The 24,587-nt window shown below is 36.0% G+C and overlaps 1 protein-coding gene and 1 pseudogene across 2 annotated transcripts in view; both read right to left on the bottom strand.

Annotated features, from left to right (window-relative positions):
* The window catches only part of USH2A (usherin), a 785,943-nt gene that overhangs the window by 535,950 nt on the left and 225,406 nt on the right, over window positions 1–24,587 (bottom strand). For both annotated transcript variants that reach the window (XM_037985560.2, XM_007988447.3), the window contains 4 exons: window positions 21,080–21,574; window positions 19,796–20,065; window positions 18,035–18,204; window positions 11,719–11,863 (listed from right to left, as the gene is read on the bottom strand). In XM_037985560.2, coding sequence (XP_037841488.2) covers window positions 11,719–11,863; window positions 18,035–18,204; window positions 19,796–20,065; window positions 21,080–21,574 — 1,080 coding nt within the window. The remainder of the gene's footprint in view (window positions 1–11,718; window positions 11,864–18,034; window positions 18,205–19,795; window positions 20,066–21,079; window positions 21,575–24,587) is intronic.
* Window positions 21,893–23,845, bottom strand: LOC103230995 (small ribosomal subunit protein mS40 pseudogene; annotated as a pseudogene).

Here is a 24,587-nt window from a genome sequence, read left to right as displayed (position 1 = left end):
GGAAGGTTGTCAAATATTTTTCAGTCCTGGGCTCAGGGAAGAAATGAAGAACCAACTACAAAATTTTTAAATTGCAATTTGCTAGATTCCCTAGGGTTTTGGGACACAGATACCAGAACTTTTTAGTTTCATAAACTAGTCTAGTAATATCCAACAGCCCAAAACTACTAGACCGGTACTATCCAATAGAACTTTCTCCAGTGAAGGAAATGTTTTAGGTCTGTAATGTTTAATATGGTAACCATTCGCCTTATAATTAGAGTATTGAGCATCTGAAATGCAGCTAGTGAGAATGAGAAACTGAATTTCAAATTTCTTAATTTTAATTAGCTGTATTTTAAATTTAAATAGCTACAGATGATTCATGACTACCATACTGGACACCAAAGATGTAGATAAAGAATCACAAATTAGACATATTTGGTGTGTTGAGAATAGGATTCCCATTTTAACTAAATGAAGAAGAATGAATACGCCTCCTATACGTCTTAAAAACTGAAGAGTTTCATTGCTGTTTGAAAGCAGCCTTTCTTCAGGTCTCATTTGTTTGAAAGTTGATACATCTTTACTCCAACCACTCAACTCAATGGAGATAATGTTGAAGCTCAGCACCACCACAGAAATCAGATTCCTTCTCCCATCTGTAGCATAGTCCCAAAATTACGTCTTAATCAGGAATATAGATTAAGAGTAATACAAAACTAAACAAAAGGAATTCTGGCAACTCTGTCGTTTTTGTGTAATAACTATAGAAAATTAGGGCACATATTTTTGTTTTAATTTGGCCAAGTGATTCTAATCAATAGGGAAATTCTTGAGAGTCCATTAAAATTAATGTTTACCATTTAAACTTTAAGTAGTAGAGCAACTCTTGATTCCCAGAGGAATTATTCCACCAAGTAATGGGACTGTCCTTTAGAAGTCAATTCCTGAGAATGAATAGAACTAGAGTACATCTTTTATTCTCTTGCTTAAAAGAAAAACAAAACAAAAAACATTCCAGCAGGTGAGTTTTACAGTTTCACATACAGGAGTCAACTAAGCCTGTTTGAAAGGGTGAACATCCTACAGAGTTATTCTTTTCAGAGTTCCTCTAAGGCTGGAAGGGGGAATTAAGTGAAATTGTCAATCAATTAAACTAGACTGGTGTCACATACATACAAGTAGAATATGAAGAAAAATAGATACTCCTGAACCATTAAACACACACACATACACGCACATAGAATCACCATGAGATTGGGGTAATGATGAATTATTCATCAGATTTTCAAAGGAAAGGAATTACAGGTAAAAATAAATATCATCTTTAAAGATTTGTTAATTTACAAAACAGTTCGTTAGGAGACAACACTGAATAATGAAAGGGATTTGGTAGACTTTTAAAAATTATATTTCACTTTTTAATGTCTAAATCTGTGTGATTTTTAGAAAAATCCCTCAACACATATCTGCTTCAGCTTTCCCATCTGCAACATGAGGATACATTTTCAGTGAAATACGTTGACAACAATTGCTTCTACAACAATATGTATATTTGTTTTATGTTTTACAAAACAAGTTTCTATACAAATACAAGGCACTATCATTACAAGAACAAATCTTTCAAATTATATGTTATTAAGGAATATAATTCATCTATATTCAAAATCTATCTGTATTTACATAGAAAATTGTTTTGTAAATGTAAAGTTTAAAATGAATCTTCAATATTCATTATTTCTAAGAATAATACACAAAGTTTAAAATGAATGTTCATTATCCATCATGTCTAAGAATAAAATGTCTATTTTCGCTTGGGATAAAAGTACAAAATTCTTGTACTTTTAAAATAGCATTTGTATTTTTAGTAGGGGTAATCTGATTTCTTGTCTATCTATTTGGTGTATAGATATTCTTTTATAAAATGTTATAATATGCATTCTTCTTTACGCAGCATTTATTACTTTATAACATAATCAGTAGTATATCACAATGAATACGTTTAGACTCGCAAAATTTATGTAGTGTGGCATTTTGAGCACCATAGGATAAGAACTAAAAGCTGAACAAAGCTCTTTCTGAGGTACTGGTCTTTAAAATGGAATCTGTTCATTTGTTTTCAAGGAATCTGTTCATTTTGGGCCTATGAAGACTGTATGGCTGTGTCAACGTCTTAAGACATCATCAACTTTCTATGATGGTGACAAGAATTCAAGAATAAACAGTCTTTCTGTGTTTCAGGGGTGGGTGGGGAGCAGACTACATAAGACAGTCTTAATAAGCATCCTGTCAATAGAAAATGATTTTGACTTTTTCACAGAAATGCAAAACTATGCCAGGAAAAGCAATTTGCCAAACCCTACTAGGCCAAAACACTTGCCGAAGGGCACTGGGGCCAGGACACAAACGAGAAGTTCAGATCATGAGCCATGATTTCTCTGCTGCAGCTTTGCCACTGTAGCTGCTCACCAATCAGTGTCCTAAAGAGGAAAAGTTTTCACCAGAAACTCTCAGGGATGACTCAACACCACCTTGTTGACTGTCTATTATCTGACCATGGAAGAACGAATAAAATATATTTTGCCACTTTCTTCTTTGTTGACAAGTCATCTTCAGGAGCACATATTACTAGAAGATCTGGAGAGGAGAAAATGTAGGCTCTAGATCAGCTCTTTAAGACCCTCATTATGGAACATTGGTTAATCCATTATTAGGTCTCTCTATTCTTCAGTTACTTCAGTTGTTAGAGTGACAGGCTTGATTATGTCTAGGACCTCTTCCAGTTTCAAAATTCTTTGATTGAATAAGTTAAAGCTGTACTTCTAAGTTAATAAGCCATGAATGGGTGCCAGACATCCTGATCCTCTTTGCTCCTGGGAAGCCAGGAGGAGCCCCTCTGGCTTATCCCCTTCAGCTCTCAGCCACCTTGTTCTTTTACCTTAGCATGGCATACAAATATGATTTGTCTATGTGTTCTGTGACATAAAGAAAAGCCAGCAAACCCTGCTTTTAGAGAAGTTCAGTGAACATGGTGAACAAACATTACCTTAACCAGTTATTGTTCTGGCGATCACAATAATTTGCACAAAACTACCATCCTACACATGAAGAGAGAAGAGGATCCATTATTTCGAAACTGCACATATAGCAGCAATCATGACAGCAACCACCGTTCCCTAAAGTCCACCATTAATAAAAGGTAGTTGCTTGGACTGTAATTATGGCATCCTTGCTACCCAAACTTGAAGCTTTTATGGGGCTTATGCAATTAACTACTTAAATGCATCGTAACACTTGCTTCTCTGACAGCAAAGTATTGATTTTTTCATCATTTTCAAGTCTCCTCCAGCACAAATAAATGTACTACAGTTACAGTTAATGCACTGTGTACATGCATTAAATGCTGGTGTGACAAAATTTATTATTTTGTGATATATAGAAGTCTGGTTTCTCAGAAAGTAGCATCACTGATCTAACATCAGTATGAAAACTACCATTGTCCTTGATCCTCCAAATTCTCCAACTTCCAAAAGCTAAAGACCTATTTTAATAGGATACTTAGACTTTAAATTAAAAGGAGGGGACACTGAATATAAATTTTTTATATATGTCAATGTGGGAGAAAATTTAAAATAGTCTAATAGAGAAGAAAGATACAGTTTGTATTTTCCTAAAGGTGTCACTGTGGGACCTATAGCAACTTTGTTCTGATAAAATTTGCCTATTTAATTTCTTTCCTTGCAGTTTTTTAGGGCACATCTGTCAAAATATTTTGCATACTAGAATCTCTCTGATTCAGTCAATTTTTACATAGTTTGATTGTGTTGTTTTAATGACTTATAGGATACATGGCACATTATAAAGCTAAAATTGCGTATTCAAAGTGTGATTTCTACATGCCATTTCCACATGCCAGTAGAGCCCCTGGCAAAGTCGCATATCTAAATATAGACCTGGCCACAGAGGTCATCACGTAGTTCACAAACAAGCCTTTTCCTCAGATATAACTACACACTACAAATTAAAGTTGGTGAGTAAAAAGCAGTTAATTTTGTTTTGTTAGAAATAATATCATTTTAGTTTTAGCGTCTAAGACAGATGCCAGCATTTCACTCTGAACAGATGGTAATTCCATCTAATAGTGCATCTCTGTATTAGGAAGGTCTGTTGTGTATACAAACAGTAATAAACACTAGGTAAGGATCAAAATAAATTTTAATTGTTGACATTAAATTCTGGCAGCCACAGTTCTAAGGCTGCAATATTCCTTTTTCAAGTCTGTCAGATTTACTAATGCAGCAAAAGCTTTTCCAAAAACTGCCAGATCCCAGTTCCAATAAAAACATGTTTGCACACTACCAGTTACCAGTCTCCAACCAGGGGACCTGTACGCAGATACTGAAAGAATTCTTCAAGAATGCCTTGGAATTGATGCTACCATCTATGTCATGACCAGCCAGTGTGTCTTTTAAAATGCCCCTGAAGGACCGAGCATTTAATTAAGAAGTTAGTATAAAATGTTACATCCAATTGTTACATTAGGGGTCATGGTATTATTTATCACAGCCACTTTCTTACCCTACTAAGTAGGGATCTCTCATCCAACTCATTTTCTTCAATTTACAGAGCTGGGCATTCCTGAACTTCTCTGAAAGTGACATCATCCTTTCATTTGTTTGTTTTGCCCCAGCCTGAAGGATTTCCCTGACAATCACAGCAATCATCAGCTGTGCTTTTCTATAGGCTTGCTGTGGATCGAGTGTGCCAGCAAGCACCGACTTGGTCTCATAATGCCTCCAGCGATCTGGTACTACAAGGAGTAGCCCCTATTTATTTTGAGAAGCTGCCATGTTAAAAAAAAAAAAAATAGCATTTAAGAAAAGCAGTTTGGCATTCAGGTGACTGTTCAACAACAAACATGCTTTGCAATCATATTTCTTTAAAAAATGGATGCATTTTTTTTTAATCATGAAAAATATATTGCTTCCACCATATGGGACAACCTACGACTCACCAACCGATTTAAGATGCGGCATATTGAGCTGACCATATGTTACAGTGCTGTTGAATGGCTGAGTGATTCATGCCCGTCACATTCTAGTATATCAATTAAAGCTCCTTGAAGTCTGCATGATTTGTGTCTCTGTTATTAAACCCTGCTAATTCATCCCACTTACACATCTGTTATAAATCTCTAGGAGTGCTGCATGATTCATGGCAATCTGTGAGCATGCTACAGCAAATTCTTCTCCTTGTAATTAACAGTAAATTGTTTTACTGCCATGCAATGAATTTTTCAGTTATATTGCAAATGAACTCCTAAATGTGCGGTTCTTTCCTAAGAACTGACTTATATCATTAGGCAATTAAAAAGTATTGCTTTGAACCAAAAGCTTTTAATCAAGAGAAATATAACTTAAACATTGCTTAAGAGCCATGGAAATTTGACATGTTGGTTACAAGTGTGAAATAATTTCTGTTGAAAGAGCAAAACAAACAAACAAAAAACCTTCAGTGTACTCAGGATTTCACTGATGCTAAGACACAAGAACTCCTGCCTGAAAACAATTGGTGGGACAAGTTTTGCACAGATACTGTTTATCTTAGAAGTTACTTAAGTCATCTGTCATTACCAAATTTCTCAGACTACTTTACACTTCCTTAATTGTAAAATGGTGCCTTTATTCTTGAAATAAATAATTGGATAATTAGCCAAGTTGAATCATCAGAGGATTCCATTGCTGTTCAAGTGTTCTTGTCAAAGGTGAAGCAAATTCATTTCAGCTTGCCTTTGCAGCTCTTCGAAGAGGCTTTGATTTTTTTTCCCCACTTTCTTGGCAGCAGCCTCAGATTCATGAGTCCATACATCAAGTCAGTAGTTTAACAACAAATGGAATTAAATTCAAAGAAGGGAAACTAATTGAAGGACAGCAACAAAAGTGTTTGGTAATGTGCTTTTTAATATGGCATGCCACATTTGCATGATAATTTTTCCTTTTTAGCATGGAGCAGAAAGTGACTAGCTTAATGAGGGATTATTGAAGACAGGAATGAACAAAATGCATTCATAACTAAGAACAAAGATTGTATTATGAAACAAAAACAGGCAACCTCAGAGAAGTAACTGGGTGATTGGTTTATGCATTATGAATAAAAAGGTAGAAAAATATTTATATTAGTATTCACTAATGACTATATATACAAGATTGTTGTAATTAAAATTATAAATTAACATATTAAGAGTGCTTGTTTAATCACTCTGGCTCCTATTCACAAGGAAAAGACTTATGTACCCGAATGCAAAACAATGTGTGTTTTCAACCCAGCAGCAAACAGCCTATACATTTTACTTTGCATTCAGAAAGAAAATTTAATGCACACTAATTACTTGCTTAATGCGAGATGGACACTTCTAAGCTTGTAGTATGGAGGTCAATTTATGACAGGCAAGGGAAATATCACATTGTCCCTTCAGGAATGATCTCCTAAAGTAATTTCTCATCAGAAGGGTTTAAACTAAACTCAATTTGCAATGGGTGGAAATACACAAATTTTCCCAGATTAAAAGGATAATCTTAAAGAAAAGTATAACAAGGATTTTAAGAGGGCCCAGTTCATCAACTCATTACCTTCATACACCCAGAAGCAACTCCGAAGCCATCAATAACACTGCTTGAAGATTTTGCAATGGAGAGAGATGCAGCTGCTCCTAAGAGAACACCTCTCTCAAATCAGTTCTCAGACTTTGTCGCAGGTATCAAAACTAAAGAAGCAGCAATGCAGTACTCTGGATGAAATGTACCCATTCTAATCATATATTTAATTGAAAAAAATGTTTAAAACAAGAGAGAGCCAATTACAATTCTCAAGCTTTTTAATGAAACAGACAGATAAATCTTCACAAGTATCTTTTTGATTTTTGAGACTGAGATTTAAGGAGGCAACATATCTTTTCATGATTCAAATGCTTCTAAAAGGCTAATTACTACTTCTAATTTGTGGTGCTCTTTTTCAAAATTTTTGAGTGGTCACTGGTCTCTTTTGATCTCTGATAATGCGCTCATATGAGCTATTAGACATAAGAGTTAAATTTCCCACAAATCCATTGGAATTCATTGGAATAATATATACTCTCCAAATTTCAATGTTAATAGTAGAAAAAACAGAGCCGAACGAACCATAAAGTTGCAAGTCAACTTTTATTACTCTCCTATAACAAAACTGTTGACCATTCAAAAGAACCGGCCTTATTATAGGCCTACAGTTTATTTCTATGATTTAATGTTTATATGTTCTATTCAGATGTTTTATTTTAGAAAAACATTTAGAAATACACATTCACCTACTGAATAAGGAAGGAGGCAAAAAGGATGATGGACTTTTAATTTTTGGCTGGTATTCAAACAAAAGCAAATAAGTTTATTTTCACTGATCTGAGCAACCCGAAAAATGGTGTATTTTATAATAAACCCAACTGTAAGTAAAATTATTTTTTCATACTTTTGTCATATAAGAGACTATTTTTCTGCTGGGCAGGTGAAGAATCAGATAGTTCTAACAAAATATATTAAGGAATTAGAAAATAAATTTTTTTTTCCAGAAAAAACACTAAAATAAATTTTTCTTTAGAAGAGAAAGGATTTTATATAGAAACAAAAGGTAATTCAATTTTTTAAAGAATGAAAATTGGGTAGAAGAAGAACTTTAGCTAAGAATAAAAAAACCACACGTTTGAAATTTACCATTATATCTCCTCCTGCCTCCGCTCAGTCCTTCATGTTCCAGCTTCTGCTTCAACCATGCTACTTCAAACCCCAGAGAGTCACCAGTGACCTTGCATCCATTTTAGGTCACATTTCTCTTGCTTTCCCTATACCATATGACACTACAGACAACATTCTCCTTCTAGAATTCTCTCTTCCCTTGACTTTTCTAATACTGTTTCTTCCTCTTAGTTCTTTTCCTAATTCTGACCATACCTCTGTTCACTTCACTCTTCCTTTCTCCTTTGTTTCTGAATAGAATATTCACTAAGTTGTTTTCTTTGGACTTCTATTTTGCTTTTTCTCTGCTTTCACTAATTAATTATAACCTATAGCATTAACTCCCATCTGCATGCAGATGATTACAAAATCTGTACCATTTTTAAGCCCCAGATTTGCAATTTCTGCTGCTGGATGGTTATAATTGTCATAGATGTGTTTCTATCAAATGATCAAATAAACTCACTAGTTTATTTCTCTCATATGTTCTTTGTCCATCTTTCCCCTTTTATTTAATGGCACCACCATGGGCTACAATATTTGCTATCATTGTCCATTCTTCCCACTGCTTAACTTCCAGGTCTTTCTTCCCTGAAGTCACTCTATTCCCTTCTTTCAATCTTCACTTCTACTTATCTGATTTACTCCCTTACTGACTCTTTAAAAAAAATCTACCAGACTCTATTACACCCTGTCTTCTAATCTCTTGTGTGCTCTACTGCCAGGAAAGTCTTCACGAATCTCTGCTTTCATTACATCAGTACCTGGAACAGTGCCAGCTCCTAAAACAGGAACTAGCACATGGTATGTGCTCAGTAAATACCTGCGAAAGTCTTTACCATTCTTTTATAGTTTATTGAAATAGCTTTTAATGAGGTATCTACTCAGTCTCCCAAATCAAAATCATTTATCTCATTTTCTACCTTCCCATAGCATGTTTTTCAACTTTCTCACAGCCCTTAGCACATGTCACTATGGTGTTAATCCTACCTGTTGGATCTCAACTCCTTAACCCAAATGCTGGGTATAATTATCTTAGAATCCTCCATGGTGCTTTAAATAGTAAGCCCTCAAGAGATGGTTCTGAATTAAGCATTCACAATAAAATGTAGTAATAATATATTTATGGCACATTATTCACTCTATAATGCAATCAACAAATGTGAAATTTGCTGTTTTTGAGCAAAGTTTTGAAATGTGCCTAATAATTCTGAATGACATACTTCTTACAGAAATAATAAATAATGCTTTCAGATTTTAAGCCTTTCTAAGCTTTATTTTCACAATACAGTCCTCAGTCTTAGAACTCTCCATTTTATATTTCATAATAATATTAGAAAATCAAAGTTGTAAAATAAACTCTCTTTGCTTTTGATAACATTAGAAATTCCATAACATTTATACTGTGACTAATAAAAGTGTTATATAATATTATGATAAAAATCATGACAATAAATTTTTATTGAGAATGAACTGTGATGGGTACTGCTTTAAATGTTTTACATGTATTAACTACTTCTAATCCTCATCAGAACCCTACAAAACAAGTTACGCTTATTTATAAATTGGGAAACTAAGGCACAGAGGTGAGATAATTTATATAAGGTCACACAGCTAGTCAATGGCAGAGCCCAGACTGAAACTCTGGCATTGTAGTTAACCATTTTTTTTCACCTTACACATATGAATAAACTCTTATTTTTGTAAGTCAACTAACTTTCACATCACATGACTTTTAGGGAATATAAGTTTCCACTTCTATTTTTCAAGGATAAAAAAAGTAGAGGGAGGATTTGGAGGGCTCTGACTAGTTAGTTTTACTTCACATTCCTGCCAATGGACAGGAGTGGTTTTAATCACCTCTCCAGTAACTAAAATGAGAGCTGCACAGAGCACCCAGGTACATCATCTTTTATGCAACAGGAACTTGCCACTGCAACCAATGAGGATACTGTTAGCACAGATGTTATCACTAATGCATAGGGCAGGGAGATTCTATTCTGTAGACATGTTTCCTGTTTTTCTATTCCCATCTCCAAGATCCAGCTAGTTTCTAGCTGTAGCATGTCTCTCTTCAGGTTCTTTAGTTTGCTTATACCTATGAAAAGGCAGACTAGATCTCATCTACAAGAATTATACTAATAACAGCCCTAGACACTATTGCATATGAGATTCAGATGGGAGTTACCATGATATGCAGCCTAAAGGAGAAAAGATTTGGGTGGATATATTGTTATTGAAAATTTTATTGGAAGGATGATAAATTAGATTAACAACAGCCCCCAACGAAGTAGAATAAGAATGTCGAGTAGAAGTTACTAGGAGATATTTGTGATCAATCTAAGAAATCACATTTTAAAAGAGGTGTCTAAAGATGGTATAGCTTTGTCTGAGATGTAGTAGTTTCTGTAGCACTGAAGGTATCAAACATGGGTTGGACAAACACTTGGGGGGATATTACAAAGAATATATTGATACTAGCTATATAGTAACCCTAGATTATTTTTACATGTTTTACAACCCTGAGAGGACGTGATTCCAGTTTTGCACGGCCACGTGCTTGGGATTCCTATGTCCCTTACCATAATACACCCAGTCTTCAGCCTGTGTTGTCTCCATTTATACTTTCTCCAACTTGCAAGACTGATAATTATTTTAATTTTTGTCTTCTAGTCTGAAATTGTATCATTTTTCTTAAAGGAGATAGAGTCCTCCTCTGTTGTCCATATTCAGCATTCAGCAAACCTTTAATAATGCAGTCTACAAAAACAGGCAGTTTTAAAGGAGAAGAATGTTTTGTACAAGCTAGGTACTCCATAAATGTATGCATACATCTGAAATGCACATATATAAAATATATAAAAATACAAAGAGTTCAGTTATAAATTTAGTAAACCATAACTTCTTAGAATTTCAGAGCCATTTGCATTGATGAAAATTTTGAAAAAAAAAAAAAATTACTTGGATGAGATCATTTGAGCTAAGCAATTTTTTCCAGAACCAGAAAAAAAAAATCCTGCATAATTGGATCTATTAATAATACGATGAAGAGATTTGGGGAGGAGGTCTAGGAAATGTTTTTAAAGGTAAACATGTGTTTTTGTAATATCTGTAATTCATCTAGAATATCTTAACCTCCTTACACATGGACATTTCTTTAAAGATAATCAGGAAACTAAGTTTTTCTCTAGAATCAGAAAAATACTGATTTGGAAGTATATTAATGCTAAATAATTGGGTTTTATAGGTCTTACTAAAACACATAATCAGATTTGTATGAACCCAATTAGTCCTGAAGGAAGAAAGAACAAATTATACAAATTGTTTCTACTAAGATTATACTTAATAACAATTCCTTTATTTAAATTTTATTAACTTAAGAGCTTCTTATTAATAAAATAATAGATAACTATTTACCTATCTTATGAAAACCAAATATAACACCAGGGCACACAGTAATTTCTAGATGTCCCCAGGGATCAGGAGTGAGTAGACCCAAGCCTATAAAAAATGTCTGGACTGAGGGAAGAGGTATCCTAAAGTCCTCGTAAGAAGCTCCCTGAATGTTTCCCACGATTGTCAGGACACTGCTAGGACACAGGTTGGTAGCTAAGCCCCGGAGTCGCTCTACAATTAATTATATTTCTAGTTCTATATATTTCTATATGTTTCTAGTTGTATATTCTATATATTTCTATGTATTTCTACTTGTAGAGTGGAGTCACTCTAAAACTAATTGTATTTTTTATTATGACACAGCTGTAACTCATAACTCCTAGGTACCTCTTGAAGTTAAGTTGTTGTTGTTGTTGTTTAAAACTGTCAAGGTAAGAAGCAATCAGGGTTAGTGAGGGAGGAGAAGACAGCAGAAAAGACAAATATAAAGTCTCAAGTAGAGAAGGTGTTGAACATTACAGGTTTTCTTTTTTCTTGACAGGCAACAAATTTTTCATACCCATTAAAACTTGCTTACCTGCTGCTAAAGTCTGTCCTGCTCCTGAAGCACTGGTCACACAACCAACTGAATTGCAGACAGTAATAGTAAACTCATATATCCTATAAGGTTTCAGTCCTTCTACAGTGTAAGATAGTTCTTGGGATTTAGCAGTGTGCAGCAGCTTCAAGGCAAGAAAAAAAAAAAGAAAGATAATAGGTAATCAGTGTGAAAATATAACCTTGGCAGTCAAAGTTCCATGAATTCAGACAGAGGGAATTATTGCCAACCACCATTAGGAATAGGATTTTTTTTTTTTTTTTTTTTTGAAGAGTCTCGACAAGCCAGGATTTAATTGATAATTGTACAATCACACTGTTTTATGAGGTAATAATCCAGTTCCTGAGTGGATAAATGAGAAAACCAAGTTATTGCCTCATAAAGCAGCATGGTGGTATGGTTATTGTCACCAATGGTAGAGATAAAGATGGTGACATTGTCATTGTTATCATGATAAAGTCCAAACAAAGTCATGGGACTTGGCCAAAAGTAACCCAGAGCAGTAATACCCAGGCTATTTGATAGGCTAGGACAGAAAGAAGTGTTGTTGCTATGTTAAATTAATACTATCATTTTGTTTATGAAAAAAAGTCACAGAAGAAAAAGGGGGAAAAAATAAACATTAGATATATTACTGAGCATCGACATTAGGTCAATTCTCAATCATCTTTCTTATATAAACAAGCGTATACAGATTAGATCAAACAGTTACATTATTTGAAATATTATCTTTATCATATAATTTCAAATGAAAACAGCAGATGTGAGCCAAGAAGACTGACAGGAAACTCATAGTCCATAAATAAATTATTAAACAACGAACACTCAGAGTTGGTTCTGTCAGTATAATTTGAAGTGATCAAAAGCAAACACGTAAATTTGTTTAGGTTGTAGGTACAAAGGCCACTAGAAATTATATTCAGAAAATAAAAGTCATTAAAACAGAGAGTATGACACTAACAATGAGTACAAAACTAATTTTCTTAGGACTACTGATACATAGTCATGTAAAATAATCTTCCACAAATATAAATACAGACAAATGTAAAGTTCAGTAACATTTGGAGTAGTTTTCTAGAGAACTTCTCTTTAGTGGTAAAATAAAATTCATTTGGAATATTTGCCTAGGTGTTGACTTTAAAATTTCAGTTCTAAAAAGCAGTGAGATTGGAATGTAGAATACAGTGTTTCAATAACGTTCAGAAATAAACATGGTTTTAAAGATTCTAAAACTCTAGGATAATTTAAATTTAAAACTTTTAAGCCATTTCCTTGTAATTACATTTTGAAATCAGAAAAACATCAAATACCAAGTAATTATTTCTTTTTCTAATTCTAAAATCATTATTGATATAATGAAGATATAAACTTTTCTGTGAAATGTGATTTAAAATTTTCTAAGTAAAATAAGCCTTGAACTGAATTAAATGTATGAATATTGCTATAATGTTCATCCCTTTTAGAATAATCCTGGTAGAATTAAATGTAAATTTTTAGAAAATGGAATTGTTTTTAGGATAAAACACATTAAGCTATTTCTTATTTAATTTAGGAAGTACAATTATTTTTAAACAAAATATTCTTTATAGCAAGAATCTGCAATGACATAAAATAAGTAAGAAGAAATCTATACTAATATGTATTTTGATGGGCTTTTACTTCTCTACAGATGATTATTATAAATTACATTATTTTTAAAATACATTATTTGCCCCAGAACTTGCAGCATAAAATTATCACTTGGATAGACTTTGTCTTTGTCATGTACATAGAGTCAATTTATAAGTCTTATAAGATTTATTTAATTGAAAGTTTTTCATGAAATAAGTCTTCAAAGGGGTAGGAAAAACTCCACAGCAGATTTAACTCCCACAGTGAATCCTACATCATCACCACTTTTATGTATCCCCCCGCCTCATTCTTAGGCAAAGGTTTTGTACTAGTTATTTTTATAGTAGATTTTCCCCGGGAATTTTGGCTATTTATTTACAAAGATTATAACAAGATATACTCAGGTCAGTTCAGATACAAATTTAATCATTGAGAAGGTAAAAAATTGGACTTTGTTCTGCTACTTTTGATTTCATTTCCTTGAACAGAGAATATTGCACTGGAGAGAGAGTTCAAAAGAGAATAAGGTGGGCCCAGTGTAGCGGTTCATGCCTGTAATCCCAGTACTTTGGGAGGCCGAGGCGGGTGGATCACTTGAGGCTAGGGGTTCGAGACCAACCTGGCAAAGATGGCAAAACCCTGTCTCTACTAAAAATACAAAAAAAAAGAAAAAAAAAAAAATTAGTCAGGTATAGTGGCGTGCACCTGTATTCCCAGCTACTTGGAAGGCTGAAGCACAAGAATCGCTTGAACTCAGGAAGAGAAGGTTGCAGTGAACAGAGATTGCGCCACTGCACTCCAGCCTGGGTCACAGAGAGAGACTCTGTCTCAAAAAAGTAAAAATATAAAAGAGAATAAGATGATATATCTATGTCCTTATTCCAGTTCAGCCATAAGGAACAGCCTTTTAAATAACAACAACAATAATGAAAATATTTATTTTCCTGTCCCATTAAATGATAGCTAGTTTATAAAGTATAATGTAGTTCCATACCATTAATAATAATCACTAATAATAATGTGTCAATATTTATCAGGCTCTTTAAGCAGGCAGGTGAGCAGAAAATGGCTTTCCCATTTCACAGATGAATAAAACCAGAAGCACAGAGATGTGTGATATGGCTAATAATTGGGACATGTGGAATATGAACAAACAGGTTGACTTCTAAGGCTGTAATTTTTATAAATAATATTTCTCCCCTTATTTTTTTCTTAGAATAACTATTATGATATGAGTAATAGATAAATCAAAACTGTATTTTACAAAGAAAGAATAGTTTATAAAGCCAAAGAACAGTAAAAACAACAAAATAAAACATCAAGTATAAATGAGATAAAACATGGCGAAGACCACATGGAAGTTATAACCAAATTTACCTTAAATCCCATGGTATACCAGATTGGTAGACTAACCTGTTTAAGTTAAAAGATATATATTATACCAGTTGTGTTTCATCATGAGATAGTTGCAAATGAGTCAACACATAGATTAATGAAAAATAAGTAATCGTAAATTATTTATCGGCTCTTCTTTTTCGTCCAGTATACAAAATAAAATTGTGTGTTATACATGCGTTCTGTCCACTAAAAAGGCTTAGAAAAAAATGGAAAACCTATTAGTAGTGGATTGTATAGTGTCTCTCAAAAATTCAGAATGAGATTTTATTTGGAAAATGAGACACTTACGGATGTAATTAATTAGTTGTCATCCTGGATTTCAGGTTGGTTTAAAATCCAATGACTGGTATCTTTATGGGAGAAATGAGAGGGACACACAGACCCAGAGGAGACAGAGACACAGAGTAGGACTCGTGAAGACAGAGGCAGCAGATATTAATTATGTTGCCACAAGCCAAGGAACACCAGGAGCCATGGGTAAGTGAAAGAGAAGAAATGTCTCCTAGAACCTGTGGGGAACTTGGTCGTATTAACACCTAAATTTCCGTTGTTTTAAGACACTCAGTTTATGTTAATTTGTTACACCAGCCCGAGGACACAAATACTCTAGGGTACAAAGATCTGACCTCCTAACTTAATTTGAGACAAGCTAAGAGGGTCATTTCAGCTCCAGAACTACCCACAGAATCCGCTGAGGCTGCTTCCACTATTGCATCACAGTTCAGCGCCTTTGCTGCTCAATCCTACATACTTTTTCACTTCACATTTGTTGTTTCTGAAAGTGCTCCCCCAATAACCCTCCTGTACTTAGTCTTCTACCAACAGTCTATTTCTGGGGGAATTTGCCCTAAGACAGTCATAACAGGAGTGGCCCTAGGAATGAAACTCTGAAATGATAGTTTGGGCCTCCATCATCCACCCACTGGTGTACAGTGATCTCATCACAGACAGCAGGTAGAGTACTGATAGTCCACAGCATGTCCTAGTGGTTCAATGCTGAAACTTCCATTAGTAGTGAACTGCCATGAGTTACCAGTAGAAAGTAATTCACTGGTTTGGTGGAATCAGTAATGATAAGTACTACTTTGGGGAAACTAGTAATTATAAGGACTATGCATGGATCTTGCTGGTTGCTATCAACGCACTGAAGAAAGACAAAGGAAATCTGAGGGTGATTAATCGCCAATTTAAGACAAACTATAAAAGCCACCTTGACAGTATTCTTTCTCTATATCAATAGAATCGTATTAAATGAATCAGATAAGCAGGAAATGGTAGGTATGCAGAGGCAAGACATATGTGTTCTAGAAAGTGGGAGAGCAATATTATGAAGATTGAGGCATCTGCCATATCAGTGAAGTTTTTAGGAGTTCATGTGGCCTGAGACATGCTAGGATATCCCCTCCAAAATACAGGACAAATTGCACCTTGCATCTACCACCACTAAGAAGGAAACAGAATGTCTAGTTGACCTCTTCACGTTCTGAAGGGAGCATATTCCACATTTGAGAATACTGTTCTGAGAAATTTACTGGATAATATGAAATGCTGCCAGTTTTGAGTGCACCCCAGAGTAGGAAAGGGCTCTGCACCAGGTCCAGCCTGTGGTACAGGCAGATCAGCCACTTGGGATATCATGTGTAGTAAATTTTACAGCACTAGAAGTAAGCATGGTGGGAAAAGATGTTTCAAGGCACATACAGAAAGAAAATCACAAGGCAGATAGACCCCAAGAGCTTGGAACAAAGACATAACATGTAATGGAAACTATATGCCATTTGCTAAATGGCCCTAGCATGCTTTCAGGCCTCAGTAAAAACAGAACAACTTGTCATGGAACAACAAATAACCATGCAGCTAGAGCTACTTTTTTATAATCTGGGAATTGTCTCAGCCAAGTCTTGAGGTTAGAAGGGCGCAACAGAAATGCATCATAAAATGGAAGTGGATGTCTGAGATTGGGTATAAGCAGAGCCAAAAGCCGTAATACATTGTATAAGCAGGTGGTTCAGGCCCTCATGACATCTACCATTCTTAAAGTGGTGGCTCAACCTCAGCTCATACCTATGACCCACGGGAGTTCCCTTAAGAGATAAAAGAATGGGGGGCAGGGGGGAAAGCAGAGTTTAGTTTACAGATAGGACGTCTTGGTATGTGGCTGCAAGTCAAAAATGGTAGCTGTTGCTCTACAACCCTCGTCAGAAATGGCCCTGTGAAACAGCAGAGAGAAGAAATCCTCTTAATGGGCAGAACTTCAGGCAGTTCACTTGCTCACACATGTTGTGTGGAAAGAGACGTGTCTCATGGTAAAATATACTTGGACAATATCGCAGTGGCTTGGAAATATTGGCCAAGGGAATGAAAAAAGAAAGATGGAAGGATCAGGAACTAGGAATTCTGGGAAAGAAAAATGTGGCTAGATCTATGGGAGTAAGCATAAAGTGTAAAGATCTTTTTATCTTATGCTAATGCCCAGCGAAGAGCATCTCTCTCAGAAGAGGCACTGAGCAACCAAGTACACAGAATAACTCATTCAGTTGACATTCTTCCACCAGCTTCTGCTACTGGCCACCTGGATGCTGCTAAAATGGGCAGAGAAGTATATCAGCCACAACTGGAGAGAACAAGAGCCTCTCATCCTATAGGAGTGCTATGTGTATTAAATGAATTGGTCCACGTACACAGTAAAGCCTCAGTAACTTTTAGCTATGATAATTATCCTTACTACTGCTGGCTGGAGGATGAATTACTAGAAGGCAATATGTTACTCTATATTCAAAACCTTGAACATCTTCGTAATTCATTTTGATATAAGCTGTGATAAATTTAATTCTTCGGATTTTTTGAAGGAAGTAGAAATGTATAAGAAATGTACATGTAAGAAGTTTTTATCAATGTTATTTATATTTCCAAAAGAATTAATACAACACAATATCAACTGACTGTGGACTGGTTAAATAATCATTGTGTGTCCAAATAACATGATAGTACACAGTTAATGAAAGTCAACTTCCTGTAAAATATTTAAGGATACGTGATAAATGGAAAAAGCAAGTCTTGTGAAATAAATACTACCAATTTAGTTTCAATATATGGTTATACCAGAAAAAAAAAAAACAAGTGACATACAAAGAGGGAGGCTTGTACACATAATATTATACTTAAAAACTGCCCCATTTAACCAATATAGAGGGAGACTTCCATCATAGAATTCTACAAACTCAAAAAATGTACAAATGAAGCCCTAAGCCAATTCTGAAAGGATACTAGTTAAAAATAACAATACCTGTGAAAACACCACAGGAATAGACTGCTGAAGTGATTGTTCAGAAATCATATTGATGTCATACCCCACAACTTTTCCTCTTGTAACATTATCTGCTGGCTTCTCCCAGGAGATATTGAGAGAGTACGAAGAGAGTGGAACGACTGAAGGAGGGATCATGAATACAGGTGCTATCAACGAGAACAATAACCACAACATCAAAACAGTGAATGCCGTCCCTATATATTTTCAAACTGAATTCACACATTCATTTCAGTTTCTGAAATACCTTGTACCTTTTAAAATATTCTGCTTTGAAAAAGCCCAAGAATATGCTGGTATATGTAAAAGGTATTCACTTTTTAAAATGTTATCTGAAGTATATTCTCCATCTTCATATTACCAGCTACTTTCTATTTACAAAATAAAAATCTCATAGGAATTTGCTTGTGTTCATAAAGATAACTAATGGATAGTTAGATAGAAAATTATAAGTCTTATGAGTATCTAAAATAAGTCACAAAAATAGAATATCTCAGTTCAAAAAGTTCAGAAAAATGCATGGTGATGTACTGGATTTCCCACGTAGGGAAATATGTCATTGAGCCAATCCAATTCAACTGGCTGAATATTATTCTTCAGAAAGAGGTAAACCTAAAGCATCCTAAACAACCCCAACGAATGTCTCAAAGTTTTTGTTAACTTTTTATTGAAATGTTCAGGTTACATACACATGCATTTCCCCCCTGCTACTCTGGAGCTCTTTACAAGGATTTTAAATGTGCTAACCAAAAGTATAATATCAAAGGAACTCATTGCACTTTCATTAGTTAGTGACCCATAAGATTACGAGGGCCCAGTATTGCAGTTTCACCCATTACTTTTCATTTCTGACCTTGATTTTCCCCTTCCAGAATGCCATGCCTCATCACTTGTGCTATCATGGCTCTATTATTTGTCCAAGATGGCTGGTAGTCATTAAGAGATGCTCAAGCACAATGCGTATTTTATTCATGAAATGATTCCCTTGGACATCAACCTAAAGCTACCCTCATCCTCCATACTCCTAACAGGTCAAGTTTAGATCAGGACTTGGGTTTCTTTGATATCGACAGATTAAACACATAACAAAAGTGTGTTTTTTTCTTAAAGACTCATGAAATTTGAAGTGTTTTTAATATAAAAAATAAAGTGGAGGGTTAAAAATTTTTGCCTTAATGAAGATACTCCAGAAAATTTAGATATGTTGTCCTCCTTCCTTATCATCATGCCCACTGCTTACAAGCACACTTGTGAATTATAGATTTTGATGTCCAGGATTCTGTCATTATATATAATCTAGTATCTAAACTATTTATTTTGGAAAGATAAATAAAAACCAAGACAAATTTGTGGAATTGGTTGACTATTATCTCTTTCACTGAACATAAATTATGCTGCATATGGAGCAAGATGAGACGTGTGTCCAATCCACTTCAGGAGTGGAAACCAAATGTTATTTTTGACAAACATTCCCAAAAGACTATAACTATAGTTAAGCCATTTTCACCCCATGAATTAATAACTAAAGCATTTACTTTTGCCCCCTAAAACTTACTGCAAGTACTTTATGACCTTGAGTTGTTTATGTAACAAACCCATATATGCAAAAATTTTCCTTGGTCTATGGAAGTTTCTAATTCTTGCTTTTCAAAATGTACTTTAGCAGTACTTTGACTTTAATTTGAGGAAGCACTTGCATTCAGAGGATTTAAAAGTAGAACTTAAAGCATTGATATTTACCTGATTCTCCCGTTCTTTCTGAGACCCAGGCAGAAGACACACTTCCAGCCATATTCACAGCTAAGACTCTAAACTCATACTTGGTATATGGCTCCAAGCCAGTGATGGTTGTCATTGTTTGAGGAGGTTTTAATGCATTTTCGTTGGCCGATTCTGCAAATGACTGAGGACTGAGCCAACCACTGCTCTGAAAAACTCGACTTTCCTCAGATGTGGTTTCTTTAGTAGATCTCAGTCTTCTCATGTATAGTTCATACCTTATAATTATTCCTAGAGAAGTTAAATAGTGAATCGAGGTAACTCATCAGACAAAGGGGTTACTTTACGGGTATGGTAGGGACAAGTCATTTAAAGAGTGCTGGATTTTCATTATCCTTCTAATTAGATTACTGTCAATTTCATTAGTGTTCAAAATGTAGTGATTTAGTAGTTTTGTAATCTAGATGATAAATACATAGAAGACAACAAACTGATATGTAGATGAATGTATAAAATACTATTAAAGGCATATGCCTGGGGAAAACAAACCAAAATGGACAACATATAGACAAAAAGTAACTACACTTTATCATAGCTAAATTCAATCTTTTTCAGAATTAATGATCATAATTTCTATTAAGAATGTAGCTCCAGTCTGTATCTTTTCAAATTTGGAGGTTTTAATTTAACTTGTTTAACATAAGCCCTGTTTGCATAAATGTTATAGTCAATTTCTACCCAGTTTTACCAAATAACTTTACACATCTAAAGAAAGATTTTGCTATAATACGTACATGATATAAATGATTAAAAATCTGTGAATGTGTGTCTGGCCTATATAACCAAGGGTGCAATTGTATGAATGCAAAAATTCACTTAATGGAGTCAGTTAGCTTATATACATATTTTTTTTGTATTATTTTATATCTTTTTCTTGCTTAGAAGAGAAAATGTATTGCTTGTGGGTGCCCTAACTTGTGACACAGTCAAATATAATGCATTTCATAAGTGAGTTTCAAATTATAAACATCATTTGTGTTATGGCAGATGTCATTAAGAGCAAAGATAATATTAGCCTTTTAAGGGGCAATTTAATTGAATGGAATTTGTTATTAGATTAGAAGAAATACACTTGTTCCACTAACTAGGACAAACACTATCTTATATCTTTAGAAACTCTTTCTTAATTATTATATTGTGCAGTTATAAAAAGGAATACAATTGCCAAACTCCTAACTGCACAACTGCAATAGATTCTCATTCATGTCTTGCCCAAGAAGGGGAATCTTGGCCTTGGATTCTTACCATTTAGTTCCATTGGTGGAGACCATTCTACGTGAAGTTCTGTAGAACTGATTTTCTGCACCTTAGGTGGACTCAGTCTTTGGGGAGGGGCCTGGGCTGTGGTCACGGTAATAGGCAAGCTGTGTAAACAGCCCCCGCTAGTACACGCCTGTACAGAAAAATAGTACTTGGCAAATGGAAGCAGATTCCAGATGGTAGCTGAGGTTTCATGACCTTCGTAGGAAACACATGGCTGACCACCAGCCAAAGGGACACAGGACAAAATATACTTCTCTATAGGACCAGATTGATTTGAGAGTGTTGTCCAGGTAAGTGTCGCAGAGTCTGAGCCAACAGGAATGATATAACTTAAAGTCAAGTTTCCCTCTGGGACCCCTGGTTTTGTCCTGAAAGTGACAGCTACACTCCTTGTTGAACCATGCACATTGGTGGTCTCAATGTAATAGGAATATTTGGTATATGGTAACAGGTCAGTGTCTAAGAAGTATTGAACACCTGAAATGAAAAGAAAAAAAAAGTTACATTTCACAAGTTGGTGAAGAATCATTGCTAACTGCTTTCCTATCATATTATTTAATTACATAAACTATACCAATTTACTCTTTTGGTTAAGGATACATTTCATATTTTTAAAATTGAAATAATGTAAACACCAGTTGATTGTTTTTATTATTGAGTATAACATAAGAAAAGCGTCATTTGTAATAAAGAATATTTAGATGTTTGTTTTAGCTCTTGTTTTGCTTTTCATAATGTCCTTTTGATAGAGGGTCTAAGAGAAAGTCCTTTCAGTTCTCCAAAACAGAAAAGTAACTATGTTTCCTCTATGTAACTGGTTTGCTTAAACACTAAACACACCAGACCAAGGGTCAGTAAACTACCACCAAGGGGTAAATCTGTCACCTGGCCAACATCTTGACTGGAAAATTTTCTTATTTTCTGACCTACAGAAATTATAAATGTTTATTGTCTTAAGCCGCTAAATTTTGGAGACATTTGTTATCAGCAATGAGGAATTTACACAACAGACGTTTCAGATAAGCAGGACTTCTATGCATGAAGGATTGTGAGGGCAGAGAGAAACAGTTACAAAGAGGTTTTAAAAAAATAAGATAGGGAGTGGAGGTGATTAGGCACGTGACTGGAAATCCTTGCTCTCTAAGGACAGGAAACACATTGTAGGATTGTGAAACACACAAATGCCAGAGTGGCTGCTGCCTGCTCCCTGATGGGGCCTTTTGTATGGGAGATGGGAGCAGGGTTCCATTATGCAGGGGTGCCCTATAGCAATATGAAGGTCCCAGCACATTTATGTGCTTCCCCTTCCCCTTCCCCCTTCCTTCCTTCCCTCCCTCCCTCCTTCCCTTCCCCTTCCCCTTCCCTTTCTCCTTCCTTCCTTCCTTCCTTCCTTCCTTCCTTCCTTCCTTCCTTCCTTCCTTCCTTCCTTCCTTCCTTCCTTCCTTCCTTCCTTCCTTCTTTCCGACAGGAGATAGAACTTTATTGTGGAAAAGCTGAGTTCGCAAAAGACTGAAACAGCAACAATGTTTAGCCTAGCCCATCTATTTACAGTACATAGGGGTTGGGGTTTCCCATACACATATGTATTGCTCTCCCCTAGCCTAGATTTATCCCCATCAGCAACTTTCATTTCTTTCCTGGATCTGCCATTGTCCACAAAAGACACAACTCTTCAGGTGATAACCTATCATGTAAACCTTGGCATTCTTTGTCACCCAGGCTGGAGTGCAGTAGCACAATCTCGGCTCACTGCAACCTCTGCCTCCAGGTTCAAGCGATTCTCCTGCCTCAGTCTCCCGAATAGAATAGCTGGGACTACAGGTGCCCACCACCATGCCTGGCTAATTTTTGTATTTTTTGTAGAGATAGGGTTGCACCATTTTGCCTGGGCTGGTTTGAACCCATGGGCTCAAGTGATCCGCCCACCTCAGCCTCCCAAAGTGCTGGGATGAGAGGCATGAGCCACCGCACCCGGCCCTCCTTCTCAGTCTACAGCTCCTACAGAGCACTCTGGCGTCTGACTGCTCAGTGGAGGAGGCTTCTGCTGGTGTGGTGGGGGGCACCTTGGGCATTGACTCAGGTGGGGGCCACTGTCTTGTCAGAGATGAGCCCGATAGAGCCGAGGAAGGAGAGACAGTTCTCTCTCTGGTGACTGTTTTCAGTTGTACCATGGGTCCCAGGGGTCGCCTGAGATCAGGGTAGGGGCTGGCGGAAGAGCACTCACAGTCCCATGAGAGGTACTGAAGTCAGCGTCCCAGGTTTCAATATGGGGGATGTGGTACCTGAGGAGACCATGATCCCTGGCTTCCTGGATGGCCGGTGTCAATCTCATGTGCTGCTTTATGCAGATTCCTGTGTATGGAGCATGGAAGATGATAACCGAGGACAAACTCTTCCAAGAGCACAACATGCAACCTGTGATCTCGGCAGATGGGGCAGGGATTCCCAGCAATTTTATTCCCGCAAATCTATGTATTTGGAGTCCACTGTAGGGGTATACCACCTTGTGATTGCCGTGGTAGTCAGCCCAGATACGGCAAGAACCTATCCCTCCTGGTATTCTTCTGATTCCAGGTATTTCCAGGGTTCATTCTTATAAGGGGAAATGGGAACGGGGGACAAAGAATCCTTCTCAGAGGGAGCTTTGGTGCCAAGAGTCTAGAGGGGAACCTGAACTCCCTGGGCACCTCGGAAGAGAGAAAGTTTAGGAAGCAGCCTCAGCAGGGGGTTTAATGTGGACGCCGCCATCTTGACGTAGCCCAGCGCAGGAATTTCTTGGTTTCTTGAATCAAGAAACCAAGGTGAGGGTGCAGTGTTGAGAGCAAGTGAGTCTACTATGGGACCTTCTGTGGCTGGGACAAAGTCACTCTTCCACCTCTGAGAGGGCTAAAGGGTGGATGTAAGAGATGGGGAAAAAAAAAAAAAAAAAAAAAAAAAAAAAAAAAAAAAAAAAAAAAAAAAAAAAATCTCAGAAATTTCTCAGCAATGGCAAAAGCCTAGGGAAGATTAAAATAATAGTGTGTTCGGGAAGCCCTGACCAAGCTGAGAATGAACACATGTTCACCAGCTTCATGCATCAGACATTGATGCCTTGAGGATGCCAAGGGTTGAGATCTGGCCAGCTACACCTTACAAATGAGACTGCATCCTCTAAAGGGCCTTCTGCAAATGGCCTAAGGGAAGCTGCCCTTCCCCAAATGTCATGGCCGTTGAGGGAGGGGAATAATTAAAGACTGAACAATACAAGGGAGTATCTGAATGAAAGATGGTTTTGTCATTCTATTGCATATGCCATTGCAAATTCTTCATGGAAATATGTTGAGTATTGTATTAGAGTACAATCAGGACGTAGAAACCACAGAGTAATTTGTACAAGGAAAGTTTAAAGAATGATTGATTACAACATGGTTTCACTTCCTAAGTGGTACAGAAAACTGTAAAGAATATGGGAATAGAAGAGACAGGGGAAAGACACCATCCTTAGTGCTAA

This window comes from Chlorocebus sabaeus, chromosome 25 (assembly GCF_047675955.1).
Source record: "Chlorocebus sabaeus isolate Y175 chromosome 25, mChlSab1.0.hap1, whole genome shotgun sequence".
NCBI lineage: Eukaryota > Metazoa > Chordata > Mammalia > Primates > Cercopithecidae > Chlorocebus > Chlorocebus sabaeus.
Note: the sequence above shows the minus strand (reverse complement) of the source record. Positions and strands in the feature narration are given on the sequence as shown.